Here is a 15,786-nt window from a genome sequence, read left to right as displayed (position 1 = left end):
TCAGCATTCCACATCATTTATTAACAAAAATAATTTAATAATATTTTTATACTTATAAGGAGATATTAATGCACTATAGACATAAAGTCGGTATAATTGTAAAAATATTTACTCCTAATTATCACCATTGATAAAAAAAATAGCTTATGAATGAAAATTTTAGCTATATTGTTCATAATTTTTATATGTAATGTTGAATGAAATGTAAAATTAAAAATTTATGTTTTTTTTTTTTTTTTTTCGCTTAGTTCACTATGTTTCGTCGAAACCTTAACGGAAGGGATATAGTTGTAAGCAGAGAATTCTTGTAGTTGTGCAAGTATAGTTTTAAAAGGTTTTTTAAAGAAAAGTATAATTCTGTACTTTTATAGGGATCTAAGTGTAATTAATCCTAAATCTTATTTCAAATTTAAGGAGCCTGGACCTAAATATGTGTAACTAGTTATGAGAAAATTGATTATAGAATAATTAATTTTAAAAAATGATTATGGCATTTAGATTAATAATTTTATAAATGATTATGCAAATGTGCATATATCTAAATTAAAAAATTAATCCCATTTCAAAATCAGGAATTTAAAAATTATTTAATTATCTTAATTAGATGAATAACAAGTACGATACGATTTTATAGTTTTTATCACATTTATGATATAATTGAAATGCCAAGCGACATAAAAAAAAAATATATTTACACTCAAAATACAAATTTAATTGACGTATATACCATAATTCTATTAATATTAGTGAATGCTTAACAAATACCTTGTTGGCACAGTCCATTGTAGGGGTATTTATTAGTTGATCATTAATTTCAAGAAGATATTTGTTATTTTTCAAATGATTAACGATTATCTAAAATTATGATAAATCTAATGAGAATTTATTGTAATATACCCTTTTATGTAAATTATGAAGTGTCAGTTTTGCCGCGGGATTAAATAGTGTCAAAATATTTATTTCGAGTACAAATATAATTGTTTTTTTTGTGTTGTTTACACACTGTTCCATATTATTTTTAAAATTCAATTATGTTAAAACCATATTTGGATTAAAAAAAATTAAAATTTATAGTTTTCATCTCATCATAATTATTTATTATTTTAATATTTTTGTTGATTTTAAAAATGAATTTAGATTTACATAATCAATCATGAAATATGTAATATGGATAAGACTTTTTGTAAGATTAATATTATTTTTAAATTAATTATACAATTGTGGGGCTAAATTTGGTTTAAAAAGTAATTTAGTTGACTGGAGTGTGTTGATATTTGGTTAATTATGTTGGTGATAGATGTGGTCATTGACACCCATAATAGATATACATGTAGATTACCATCATTCACACCCTCAGCTATCATTCATAAGGAAGCAATCTCAACTCGAGAAAGAATGAGACAAGATTGATTCTTAGTACTTAGAAAAATGGAAGACAAGACAAATCCTCTTAGTATGATATCCTTAAGTCTTCAAGCCTGCCTGCTGGAAAGAGTAGTCGTCTTTCCCCTGACGATGACTTCCACCAAATACCAGTCTGAATTCTTTCCTTTCCCGTTCTTACAGCATGTTATGCGAAGAAGCACACAGTGCAGGTTCTATTAAGGTTCCTCTTAGTAATCTCCGACTGCAATAGCAGTTGACGGTAAGAAGGATGTCCAAATTTCCTTCTTATGCATCAGCATCATACCATAGCCTGCATAGAAGATGTGTACAAATTCAAGGAATTGGAAACTGAGGATGTCTAATGATTCATGTCAACTCAATTAGTACTTCAACATTCTATGAGTTATGCAAAAAGAACAAACTCCTTATCCAACCCAATATTCTAGGTTAGATCAGAGGATACCTGGAAACATCTTGACAGCTGTACAGCCCCTACTGACTTAAACGGCAACGTTCTTTACAAGTCCACTTGATGAAACTTCTGAAACCCCCTGGGAGCCTCTGGGGATTTCAGCCAATGGGTTCTTGATAAGCCCATGACCACCACGGAACTGATACGTTTGATTTTGCAACCGAAACCCTTCAGCATGTCCATTTTTGCTGGGGATGCTTGCATCCACTGATGGGGTTCCAGAAGCAGCAGGTAATCGAGAAGTTGAATAAGGCCGAGCTTCTGTTTTTCTCCAGAGCTTAGAGCTCAAGAAATCAGTACCAGGTAGCTTGCAACACAGAGCATCATTAGCTGACATTCTTCCGGTGGAGATTGCTAAATCAAATGAGATTTCATCCAAAGCCACTTCTAGACCATGCACTCGTGCCTCCAGAGAATGAATACCGTTCTGTGAGCTCCCGATAAACCTCTGGGTTAGACAGTATAAACAATGGTCAGGTTATATTTCTTCATATACTAGAATAACAAACACCTCGTTGTCAGGAAAATACAAAAGAGATTGTGGAACGTGTACGAGAAACAAGAGAAATCCAACACTTTCAAAGTATGCCGCTTACATCACGGTCAATCAAATTTCTATTATTAGGTTATAAGTAAGATGGCCACCTATTAACCCTGTAGGCGTATGTAAAGTATTACAAATTACAAATTGACCCCAGACTGTAGGATTGGACTTTACTTCAACAATGATTAGGAGAAAAATTTGCCTGTATGTAAAACAAGAAGGCAGAGACAGACAATAGTGTGAATTTTGGTGAAACATGAATTTCTGTAAGAAGGATGCCTCTTAACAGATATGAAGGATTCTAGTATATTTACAACAAAGCTGAGTACCTGGAGAAGGTCTAACAAATTAGACTGCTGATTTTCAATCTGAACAAGTTGCTTCCTGATCAGAGACAGATCATCACAGTCACTCTGGTTCCTACATATATCTGCAGTTTCATTACTAACTACAACACTGGCCTCACCGGCTGGAACCACCCGAGAGCCACTTTTAGGCAAACCAAGCTTCTTTTTCTCATAGTTCTCGTCGAATAGGGCCCTCCTGATCTCTGGCTTTGCAGCCTGTTTCCTCTCCTCCTCTCCTGTTTCCACAACTCTCTCGTCTCCATCCAATCTGGCACCTTCTGAAACCACTGTGCCACAAGAATCGGTAGGAGCAGCGTTTTCAACTTTCAAGTTGGAGGGTTTCTTTCGGTCCAACTTCCTGAACAGTGCTGGACCTGTTCTGTTTTCACTACCACTTAGAGAGCTTCTTCTCCGGGCTGTGGAGGCGGGAGAGCCGTCAGCGAATGGTGTCCTGCTAGCTTGGTTTTCAAGAGGGCTACTTTTCTTCACTTGAAGAGCAAAAGAAGCAGCCGGGCGAGGAGGATAACGTCCATCACTTGCATTTTCTGTGCCCAAAGCAAAAGGTAACAAAATGATTAAATTAAAGAAGTTAGGAACAGTGAGGGGAAAAATGTTGTCTGATGTCCAATCCTTAAATAAACAGAAATTAGTGTCGGCAAATATAGAATACGAGGGAAGTATTATAACCAAAAGCAATTGAAACAACTTAACATCATAGAACAAATCAAGAATCAATTCATAGTTACCATTTCCGGAGCAGACATTGATTGTTTAATGAGGACTATTTCATGGTCTAAATCGAAAGTCACAGGAAAAATAGAATATAAGTTGCTACAAAAGGATGATCAACTGAACTAAAGTGGAAAGCAGGATGAACAGAATCAGAATCGACACGTTTTTATCGATTCCATTTATGTTCTTTTGAGGAAATATAGACTGGAAATCCTGTCTGGATAATCTGGATCACGAATTCCGAAACTGAAATCTCAAGCAATTCATAAGTAGAACAATGGCACCATTTAGCATGAATTAGTGAAGGAAAGATAAACAAAGTTGAATTTCATCATACCTTTAGATGATGTCTGTGATTCAGGTGGTGGTGAGACCTCATCAGGTAGATCTGGAATCTCTTTCCATGCCTCTATCATCTGATTCATCATCTCCCTCGTAGCTTTAACCTGATCAAATCAACCCACATTCCATCAATTCACACACAGATCATACCAAGAAACCTAGAAATTACATATATGATGATAAAGTCAATAAATTCAACTCAATTCCAGCTTAATCCAGAAGTGTCGGACCTTGTCAAATCGCTTAGCCTCAAATGTCTTCAAGCAAGAAGCCTTATGCTCTGACAACCCATTTCTCTCGACGGCGGCGATCTTTATGAACGCCTCGGCGGCAGCCTTCCTCGCCGCCCAATCTTCGCTACTCAAGAACTCCATCAAACACATGACCAGATTTTTGATCGCATTCTTCCCACCGCCGTTCAACACTCCCTTCACTCCCACAACACTTGCCATCAACGCCAAAAGCGCCGCCTTCGCCTTGAAACTCTCACATTTCGCCAATTTCTCGAGCCTCGGCAACAGCTTTCTCAAGCTCCCCACGTCCGGATTTCTCGATCCCTCGATTACTGCCGCCAAGCATAACGCGGCGCCGTTTTGGGTGTTGCAGTCCTGCTCAGTGAAGAGAGATTCGAGAAACGGCTTAGTGATAGAGGTGAATGGAGGAGAAGTGAGCTGTGAGGAGAGGGACAGCGAGGCGGCCACACAGGCCGAGCGCACGGACGAGTCCGGGTCGCGCAAACGGCGGACGACGGCGGAAAGGAGCTTGGAAAGATGGGGCGAGAGGGAGTTCCCATGGTGTTCGGAGAGAACCGAGATGAGGCGGATGCATTGGCGCCTCACCGGGGATTTGTCCGACGAGTCAGTGGCCGAGATGGACGACAGGAACGGAGGGAGAGCATCAGCTGAAAGGGTTTTTGCTATGGATTCCAGCTCCGCCGCCGCAGCGGTGTGTGTATCCCGGTCGGAGAGCTTATGGAGGCACGTGAGCACCCGCTGCTTCAGGTCGCGCGCCTGCGCCTGCGCCTGCTTACTGGTGTTGGAACCCGACATTCCCTTTACAATTACAAAAAACACCACAAAGATCAAAGAATGTCAGGCAATGGAGCCTAAGCTTAGGATGGAGAAGGTAGCGCCGCCGGGACAGGCGGCAGCATAGCGGTGGTGGCAGAAGCTTCAGAGGACTTGCATATATATAGACATACACTCATAAATGTGTATATATATATATTGGGAAATGAGGGTAGTGTGTGAAAAATAAAATAAAATAAAATTGATTGTGAAGTGAAATTAATTACTGGAACAAGCATCAAAACGTCGCCGTCAGATGTACAGTTATCATACATGTTGTATTAGCCCATTTCCCCGCCTACTTTTCCCTCTCTTTCTTCAACTGCTCCTCTACCCTTCTTCATATTTTTCTATTTTTCATTATTTCACCTAATTTCATTATATACAAATTCAAATAATATCTATAATTTTTTATAGCTATTTTTTTTTAATTTTATGCTTTTCTTTGTCACCTTTTTCTTATAAGGTTAATATTAATTTATTTTTTTATATATAATTTATTTTAAACATTAAGTATTTCTCTATTCGTAGAGTACATTGAATGTACATAAATGGTTATAACAAAGTTTCTCTTATTCGAATTAACAGTTACCTTAGGATAGTATTATAAAATTTGCACACATGTAAGATATGCCACATATTACAAATATATATATATATATATATAAATTACACTGTTTATTTTATTTAAGCAAAGATTTGGTATGGTGCGTAGTAAGTTAAAACAGACTTCTACGAGATTTGTTATAATTATAAATACGTTATCACTGTTTGAAAAAAATACCCAATTGAAATTAAGAAATATCTAACAAATATCCCCTACAATAAGCTGTCATAAAAGGCTATTTATTAGATAATTATTAATATTAGAGGGTGTTCGTAATTTTTCAAATAACGAGGTATAATTATAATTGTGGCAAACATTGTGAAGGCGGATTTTAATTTATCCAAAATAAAATAAAATATATTATATTAGAATTGGAATAAAAAGTTTCTCACTCCTCGCACTCATGTATTAAATGGTATTAATTATACAAAAATGTCATTAAGGACAAATAATTATTATGGGCTGGTTTTGTTTTACTCTATAGTTGAGTTAATTAAGAAATAAGAAATAGTTGGATGCTCTAAGTGGCATTTGTCTTATTTAGTGAATAAATAATTAACTAATGTACTACTCCAAAAGAGAATATATATATATATATATATATAAACGAACACATCACATTTCATAAAAGAATAAAAGAAAGAAAGAAAACAAGCAACAAAGAAAATAAACTTGAGGGTATTATCGACATAACAATAAAATTGGTGTCGTATTTGTGTCATAACCGCCGTATACGAGAGAAAAAGATCTTCTCTTATATATTAGTATAGATATAGATGATGTGGGTAAAAAAAGAAGGCTGCCTTTAAAAGACAAAAATATCCTCAATAAAATTTTAAAATTTCTAAACAGGACCTAAGATTTGTCCACTTTTTTTGTCGAGCCAGGCGGCTCGACTCCACCATCCTCGATTCCTCAATACTTGGAAGATGAAGATTATAACACATGGATCCTTACAAAAATGGACATCTGACCTTATAAATATACCAAAAACCACCTACAGTCAAGACACGCCGTTTTTTGAGAGATAATTATATATACTTGAATTTTATCTCGATCTTGTACTCGATTAACTTAAATAAATATCGAAAGGTTATAGTTGATGACTTCCCAACAAACCTAACGTTTGCTCGTTTTAAAAAATTTGAGCTCTTATTTTGAAATTGAAAGATGTGTGGTAGTAAACCCTAATTAGGGTGAAGGGGCCATGCATGTGAACTCTTCTTGTCTTGGGTGAATTAAATAGCAACAAGGCCCCTAACCTCATTTTCCTATATTTACTCCGTGACTTCAAAGTTTGGACATTCTCAATACCTCCAAATTTTCAGATTTTGTTGCATCAAATATTTCAATTTTACATCATTATCTACAAACTAGCAATTTCCACTATTTACCATTTACCACCCCTTTTTCTTGCATATTGCATTTTTTACCTATTTTGTTGATTGAACGTGTAATGAATTATCAGTCTTCGCAAATAACATATTTTTCTTAAAATACTCGATATTATTTGAAAGAAATTAGATATTCCATCCTTTTTTCTTACTTTTGTATATAATAAAACATCGTCGGAATAAAACTATCAATTTACTCTATTTTACAAAATTCACCATTTTTTTAACAAAAAGTTCTATTTTTCATAAATATATAAGTGCGGCAAATATAATAAAACATTTCTGCAATTATTTTTTTTTTATATTTTTCCGAACCTTCTACTTTCACTTTTTCGCTCATCTTCAGACAAAGATAGAGTTAATTTCTTCAGCCATCGTCTTTTTACTTTCACTCTAATATAACTATTACTTTTATTCGAGTGAATTCAAATTTTTTTTTTTATTTCAGCCCATAACTTTTACTTTTACTACCCCTATTTTTTTCTCGAAACTCATGAATACATCAATATTTTAATAAATTAAACAGTATATCGATTCAATCAATACATCAATATAACAAAAAAAAAAATGAATAAATTACAACAAATCTATATAAAGTATTGAAACAAATACCCCACTTATTTGACAGGACTCGAATTTATTTATGGGTTCCGTTTCTTACTTTAATTACCAATATTTAAATAATAGGTTGGAATAATGGATTTATTACCTATGGTGTGATTGTGTATGTGTAGATGTCCAAAAGTTGAAGATAGTCACGAGAAATGATGTGGTCCTATTATTACAGGGTCAGGAATTTAATGTGACAAGGAGTGAAAAGTTTTTAACTTAATAATTGGGCAGTTAAAGCCGTTAATTCAGCTACCTAAACTGTCTGCTTGGGAAATTATGATCACAATTTAATACCATTCATCATGCTGCTTAAAGTTTTTTTTTTTTTTAATTTATTATTGATTACCTCCACATGATTAGGTTAGGTTTTGTTTAGGATGTGATATCCTGAATTTTGGTGTAATTACACGCAAATTTTCTGTAATTTGAGAAATTATATTTAGTACTCATGACGTTTGTTTTTGTATAATAAATAGATCTATTCAATAGTCAAAACCCACCAAACTTGTTGATATTAGTAGTAAAAGTTTTGAATTAAAAAAAATATGTATATCTCTTATCGATTGATTTATTGCGACTTATTGCAGATCAAATAAATATTTTTCTGACCAAATTATTATCTTCACGCGTTAATAAAGGAGATATATCTTTACTGTTATAAAGATAATTTGGTTATAGATAATTTATTTGACCTGCCGTAAATCGATATCATGATAAACGAAATATAATGTCCAAAACCCTCTTACATATGTTGTCAGGATAAGTGCTTTCAAGTAGGCAGACAGTTGGGATATAAATGCCATTCAGTTGCCCCATCTCACTCTCTCTCAACCTCTTTTACCAACCTTACTATCATTTATAAATGGGATAATTACACTCCAATCAATCATGTGAGATTTTGCGTAATTATACGTAAAATTTTTATAATTTTAAAAATTATATTTTATATTCCTGAATTTTTTATTTAACAAATAGGTTCCTCCAATTGTAAAAATTCACCAAATTTGCTGATAATCATAAAAAAACTGAAGACTTATTACTGACTTGTTACAGGTCAAATAATTTATTATGACTAAACTACCCCTATAACGGTGAAGATATACCTCCGCACATACATTAGCGTGTGAAGACATATGGGGGTAATTTGGTCATATAAAGATTACTTGACCTGTAATAAATCAATAATAAGCCAATGGGGAAAGGTAAATATGGATTTTTATCTGAACTTTTTGTTAATATCAACAAATTCGTTGAATTTTGACTAACGGAAGGACTTATTCAAGCTTCATGTGTACTAAATGTAATTTTTTAAACCACAAGAAGTCTACGTATAATTATACCAAATTTCAGGATAGGAGAATGTAATTATCTCTTTATTTATCTACCCTATATTTTTAAAATTTGCTAATTTACCACCAAATTGTATTCCCACATTTCCCAAAAAAAAAGGAATGAAAATGAATAAAATAAAAATTAGGTTGGGGTGGTTGGAGGTATCGGTGTCGGGTGGACAGACGTTGGAGGGCAAAAATGACATTTTAAATCATCAATAAAGGTTTAGACAAAAGCGATTTAACCTTTATTATTAATGTTGTCTCTATATTAAAATATTTATTGATAAATCGCGTGGTGTAGAAGCACTTTTAAGGTAATTGTGGAGTTTGAAGAAGTAATATGTTTTTTATGGGATGATGATAATGTAATGAAGAAAGCGTTAATCAAATGGGCAAGGATGTAATCATAATAAATTCCCTATCTTTTATGTTTCCCATTTTCAAGGTATTCATCAACTTTAATTATATGCACCAAAAAATGTTCTTATTATAAGATTATTTTAATTAATTTTAATCCTATAATGTTTAGTCCTTTCCCAATTTCCTCAAGGGCGTTCTTGTAATTCTGCCACTTGTAGTGTGAGATTCCAAATATGAATCTTGATTAATCATAGTTAAAATTTAACTTTTCGTACCTATTGAAAAAAAAAATACAATTTTAGTCCTACAACTTTAAAAATTTGACAATTTTCATCATTTTCAGCCAATTTGGCTGGAAAATTGTATATGGCTTATACACGACTCGATTAAATTATAATTTTAGTTCTGTAACTTAGGAGGCGTCGACATTTTTAGTCTTATAACTTAGGGGAGTTGACATTTTTTATCCTGTATGAATTTATTCATAGGACTTTCGGCCAAATTAGTCAGAAAATGACTAAAATTGTCAAAATTATAAAATTATAGAACTAAATTATGAAAACTAATTCGTACTGGACTGAAATGCCATGCTTCTATGTATAGGACTAAAATTACAATTTTTTAAGGTGTCGATTCTATCTTAACAATAAATACGGAAAAAAAATGCAATTTACCCCCAGTGATATGAGAAATAAGCAAAAAAAACTCTATGAAAAATAAAATAACAAATTACCCCCTATGTTTTGAAAAAAAAAAGCAAATTACCCCCCATCTAAACCATCGATAGGGAGTAATTTGCTTCATCTTATGAAACACAGATGAATAATTTGCTATATTTTTTACAGGAGGTATTTGCTTATTTCACATATTAAACGAGAGTAAATTACATTTAAACCCAATAAATATTATTGATTTACTATAAATTTTAAGCCGTAATAATTTATGGGAGATAATCAATTATTGTGCAGTATTCTTGTCTAAGAGTTTAGCTTTACCCCACTTGTTCAGACAATTAAACTGTGTGCATGTATATATTGTCACTCAGAATTGTTGCAATATACAGATGATAACTCATGTCCGAGATTAATATCACTAGACTTGTCTCATGGGAATTATGACATTTTTGGTACTTGGTACATAGACATATACAACACATCCAATCATATTAGTTATGGGTCCACTCCACACTACAAGTAGCATACTTTTACATCTTCAATAATACTACACATATATAATATTACTTTCCTTATAAGTATGAAAAAGAAATATGTTGTAGTGAAAATTTTCAATATCAAAACAAATAATTAAGCAAAAATTATTACATGTATAATGTGATTTATCAATATTTTTATAATATTATACGTTAATTACGTAGTAACTGCACTGCACTTGTCATATGATTTAGAGGGATGAGCTTATTACAAGCTCTTTAAAGTATTCTTATAATGAGATGTTTGGAATTTTATATTTAAGTTATTTTTAAAATTATTTTATTAAAAAACACCTCGGAGTTCATTTTTAAATAAAATCTCGCATCTTATAAGCTTACATAAATATATTTCATAAGATATATGAATTTATAAATTTTTTAAATAAATTCAGCCCAAAGCAGTCCCTTAATAAGATGTAATCACTGAATTTTCGCTACAGTTAATTACTGTGGTAAAAATAAAAAAATCATAGTGAATACAAATTAACTACAGCTTCGCAACAATCATTAACCGTTGTTCTGTAAGTGAGGTCAAACACTATACCATAGCTAAAATCATGACAAATATTGATTAAGCAGGATAAAAATTTTAAGTTTTAGCATCGATTTTGTTTGACCATGATTAATAGTGTTGATCTACTGCAATTTCTAATTTGCCGTCATGTATACATATGTAGCAATTTTTTTCGTCAATCGAATGCGATCTCAGTTATATATTGTATGTATGTATATATATACATTTGAAGTAAGAACAATAAATTATTATTAATTGAAATAAATTAATTACAATCATACCTGTCGGATATCAATGTGTAACAAAGACCATTACAACTATCATACTCTGATCAATAATGTCAAATAAACTAAATATAACCAACACCTACTATTCATTGGAAACAACATCCCACGCATAAGGCGGGGTTCGAATTCATGATGGTCTCAATTTCGTCAATTAAACTAGACTTCATCGGCTATATATATATATACATAGTAGGAGTATTGTAAGAAACATATGTGGGCATTATTAGTTAAAAATTTGGAAACCAAGCATGTGGAGTTTGGTGGGATGTAGGAAGGCAGATAACATGGAGGAAGAACAAATTCTTGATCCAACCAAATGAAGCAACTGCAGAGGACAAAGATATATGTTTGTTATGATGATTAGGGTTTTCAGACACATACATTTCCAGACATTAATTCTTTCACTGCATGTGCCTCCATTTATTGTCTTTCTTATCACACTCATCATATCTATATCAATTATTAAAGTGCAATAAACTATCCCTAATTACCTAAATTAAAATTTTAAATATAATATAAACTATATATAAATATTGTCATGAAATAAAACCCTAATAATTCCACATGCAAGCAAGTGAACAATCATGTTTTGGTCTTTGGATTCATCTCTAATCAGTTGACTTAACTTTTGTCTCACTGTCTCTTCCCCCTCCCCCCCTCTCTATATATAAATAAAAACATTTTTGATCCTTAACTTACATACTTTTTATTTTTCTAAGGTAATATTTTATCTTAATTTTCGCAATTTCGGTCTTTTTGTTTCGTTGGAGTTTACCACCACCCGTGATAAGGGTGAACTCCGGCAAAAACGAAAGGACTGAAATCGCTAAAAGTAAAACGATATAGGACCAAACTACTCCCTTAGAAAGTTAAAGGGCAAAAATACTAGCAGAAATGAGCCAATATGAACAAAAGCCCTAATTTTAAAATGTCGTGTGGGAGATACATGCATTATTTTCACAAAAAAAATACTAAAATTATATAAAAAAGATACGTGAAAAAAATGCTATTCTAAAAAGCTAAAAAATAAAAACTCCAAATGTCTAAAATTATGAGACTAAAAATTTATTTATGCCTATATATATATATATATATATATTATGGGGTGTATATTAGAAGTTGACATTTTAAATAGGATTGTAATTATAGGGCTAACAATTAAGTACACATAATGCATTAATTTTAATCTAATTTCGGGACTTCTTCTTTTTATTTTTTTATGTCATCAATTTATGTGTATTAATTAATACATTGTTTTTTCATTTAGTAAATAACTTGTAAGTATCATGTCAATTTCCAGAAATAGCCCCCAGGCCCAGTATGTGAATGAGCTGGCCCAACACTTAACATTCCGCACCCAATTCTAGTATGTCCAAACTTTTGTATCCAACCAATCATTTTTTTTTTTTGGAGTTAATTAATTAATAGATTAATTGACAAATTCGTCAAGCAACAATCGTTCGCCTCAAGGGTATATTAAAAGAGTCCTCTTCAAGGTTAAGAGCAACTCGGGACAACACATGTGCAACAGAGTTGCCTGACCTGGAAACAGAAGAGAGGAGGCAGACTCCATTTGAGCTGGAAACACTACAGTACCTAAAACTTAAGGATAAAAAATAGAGCGGTCAGAAAAACCAAGGGAGAGATTGGAGATAAGTGTAGCACAATCTCCTTCGGTTGTCACCTTTTGCCAGGATCTGCGACAAGCCAAGAGGGTTGCTTCGCATGCTGCAAAAGTTTGCGTTAAAAGTATTGGGCCTATTTTGCTAATGCGAAGTGAAAGTCATGCCAAGCAAACACCACGGGAGTTCCGCACCACCACCCCTAGTCCAACCGAATTCCCCCTCTTCCAGAAGTGCACCATCAAAGTTGATTTTATTATGATCTTCCTGCGGAGCCTCCCACAAATGATGCTGAATTGGACGTGGAGGAAACTGAGCGGAGTTCTGCACGAAAATGCAAACAAATAGCTCCTAGCAAAATCCACAATCTGTTGGGGGAAGAAGAAACTCTTGTTCAACGATCCCAAATTTGTTATTAGGCCGCAGTACAGTGTTGTTAGTTTATACTTGTTAAATTATCATTACAACTACAAATTATTTATCAAGTAAAAACAATGTACCCATACACATATAAAGTGATGACATGGAAAATGAATTATGGGTATTTAATTATCAATGATGTAATTCTAGTTTTTGAAATGCTTATATATATATATATACATATGTATATATATAGTCTCTATTGACAAAATTCCAACACTGCACATTTTTGTAATGTGCTTAATACACCAAAAGACATACACAAAATTATTGGATGGACCCTCTCTTATTGGACTAATTATTTGTTGTATATTGAGCTTAATCATGTTATATTTGAATCTAGAGGAGCAGCCTACCAACATCCCCACATGGATTTCTTATTAGTTTCTCTTTTTTCTTTGACTCTTTATAACTGGAATTATATATTTTAGAGATAATTAAATTTATATAAATTATTCATATTTTTTTTGAATAATTATACATACATCCATATATTAACGTCATTTAAACAAATCATTATACTTTTTTTAAAAAATTACACATACACCTCTCAAGAATATCAACATATCATTAAGAAAACTACTCATTCTTTTTGGCTCTTTGGGGTGATTTTTATTATTATGCAAAAAATATGAGTGATTTGTGTAAATAAATAATAGATCAAAAGTAGCAAAAAAATAGGACACCAAATCCAACAAATTTGAAAAGAATGGAATAAAGAAAGGGACATTCTCCCTTAAACTAATTTTGATTATCGAATGGGTCTGTTTTTACAGTTGGAAGGTCAATTTTAATCTGGATTTTCAATCCTTAAAAGGGTTAAATTGCAAAATATGAGAAACAATCAAATTGCCTAATTATGACACTTTATTCTTATTAAAGATAGATTATAGGTTCAAGTCCTAAAATGAGAAGTTGAGAGAACCTATTTCGATTTTTTTAAAAAAACGGGGATATTTACATTTACATCCTTTGATCTATGGTATTTTTATACGAATACGTTCTTATTTTTTGCACAATTATAGAAGCCATTTTTGATAGTCAAAAGCAGGGATAGCTTGTGCAATAATATTGACATTTTTGAAAGTGTATGCGTAATTTTTTAAAAATGAAAGTGATGTGTGTAAATGATGTCGATATTTTTTTATGGGTCTATATGTAATTATTTAAAAGACAAGATTGCTCCTGTAAACAAACCATAGATCAGGAGTATAAATATAATTATTCTAAAAAAAGTTGCAAAATGATGGTTTATTTTATTTTTTTCATTTCAAGGATTGTGGGATAGGGGTGGCATACGAGTCGAGCCGGCTCACGAGCTTGATTTTGAGCTTGATTTGTTCATAGCTTGAGACTTTTTTTCTACTTTTTTAATTTTTTATATATATTTTTATTTTTAAAATTTTTATGTGTTCCATTCAAAATTCAATACTTTATCAATTTTATACTCAAAATTGATCATGTATTATAATTATTAATCAATACCATATATTTTATTTTAGATAATAATAAACTATGGTACTTTTGTTCATACATTTCATCTTTATACAAAAGCAAGTTTAATCAATAATTTAGTAAATTCTAATATTTTTTTAAAAAATAATTATTTAATATGACACATATAAATTTTATATTATATTTTAATATCTATTTGTAATCTCTTATATTTTTTTAAATTGACAAGTCCTAATAATTAATTTATGATTTTTTATATCTATTTGTGAGTTTTATATTCATATCAAAATACATAGTATGAATTATGCACTCTATTTTACTACTTATAAATTTATGTCAAAATTTAGTGATTTCAATGAATTAATCGAAAGATCATCATAATAATGATGATGATGGTTGAACAATTTTAATTATTTTTATTGTCATTTTATTACATATATATTTATATAATAAGATCAACAAACTTAATCAATAATTTATTATATATATATATATATATATATCTAGTAGGCTTGTTGAGCTTGAGCTCATTATACATGAATCGAGCTTGAGCTCGAACAATAAAATCTTGTTGAGCTCAAACTCGGGCTTAAAAAAATTCGAGCACAAACTCGAACAATAACATCATGTACGAGACACTGTTAGTCTCTCTCAGATAGAGATGGCAACGGAGTTGGGGCTCGCCCCTAGTTGGAGCGAGTATTTGGTATGAAAGTTGGGCAGGCCGAGGCCAATAAAATGAAACCGGCCGGGGCTATGGTGGGTTCTGAGTTTTGTATCGAACCCTCATTGATACTATTTTTAAGTATTTTTTTATATATTTATATACTTATATATATACTAGTTATAAAGAATTATGGTATTAAATATAAATTTTTAAACAATTTTGTATATATCAAACTCTATATGAAAAAAAAAATGTTAAATATATTCTTCATATTATATAATTTATTTTAGATAAAGAAAAACTATGTTAAAGTACCTAAATAAAAAAATGATACATTACTAATTGAAAAAAATAAAAAATCAGAAGAATGTATTCTTTATATTATGTAATTTATTTTTGATCGAAAATTAAGTT

The 15,786-nt window shown here is 31.7% G+C and overlaps 1 protein-coding gene across 1 annotated transcript; it reads right to left on the bottom strand.

The window, feature by feature from the left end:
• Positions 1 to 1,306: 1,306 nt before the first annotated feature.
• Positions 1,307 to 5,023, bottom strand: LOC105157155 (TORTIFOLIA1-like protein 3). Its single transcript, XM_011073464.3, has 5 exons — positions 4,054 to 5,023; positions 3,819 to 3,927; positions 2,732 to 3,294; positions 1,850 to 2,306; positions 1,307 to 1,696 (listed from the first exon to the last, which is right to left on the bottom strand). The coding sequence occupies exons 1-4, from the start codon at positions 4,870 to 4,872 to the stop codon at positions 1,887 to 1,889; spliced, it is 1,911 nt and encodes a 636-aa protein (XP_011071766.1). The 5' UTR covers positions 4,873 to 5,023; the 3' UTR covers positions 1,307 to 1,696; positions 1,850 to 1,886.
• Positions 5,024 to 15,786: the final 10,763 nt, after the last annotated feature.

The sequence above is a fragment of the Sesamum indicum genome, linkage group LG3, assembly GCF_026168435.1.
Source record: "Sesamum indicum cultivar Baizhima isolate 11 linkage group LG3, ASM2616843v1, whole genome shotgun sequence".
Lineage (NCBI taxonomy): Eukaryota > Viridiplantae > Streptophyta > Magnoliopsida > Lamiales > Pedaliaceae > Sesamum > Sesamum indicum.
The sequence above is the reverse complement of the archived record's forward strand: the minus strand, read 5'-3'. Positions and strand labels throughout refer to the sequence as shown.

What these genes read in the sequence shown, in the direction of transcription:
- LOC105157155 (XM_011073464.3), bottom strand. Translation starts at nt 4,872, where the DNA reads ATGTCGGGTTCCAACACCAGTAAGCAGGCGCAGGCGCAGGCGCGCGAC. An exon ending in ATCACAGACATCATCTAAAG is followed by an intron (nt 3,295 to 3,818) that starts GTATGATGAAAT and finishes CTTTGGGCACAG; the next exon opens with AAAATGCAAGTGATGGACGT. An exon ending in ATTTGTTAGACCTTCTCCAG is followed by an intron (nt 2,307 to 2,731) that starts GTACTCAGCTTT and finishes TGTCTAACCCAG; the next exon opens with AGGTTTATCGGGAGCTCACA.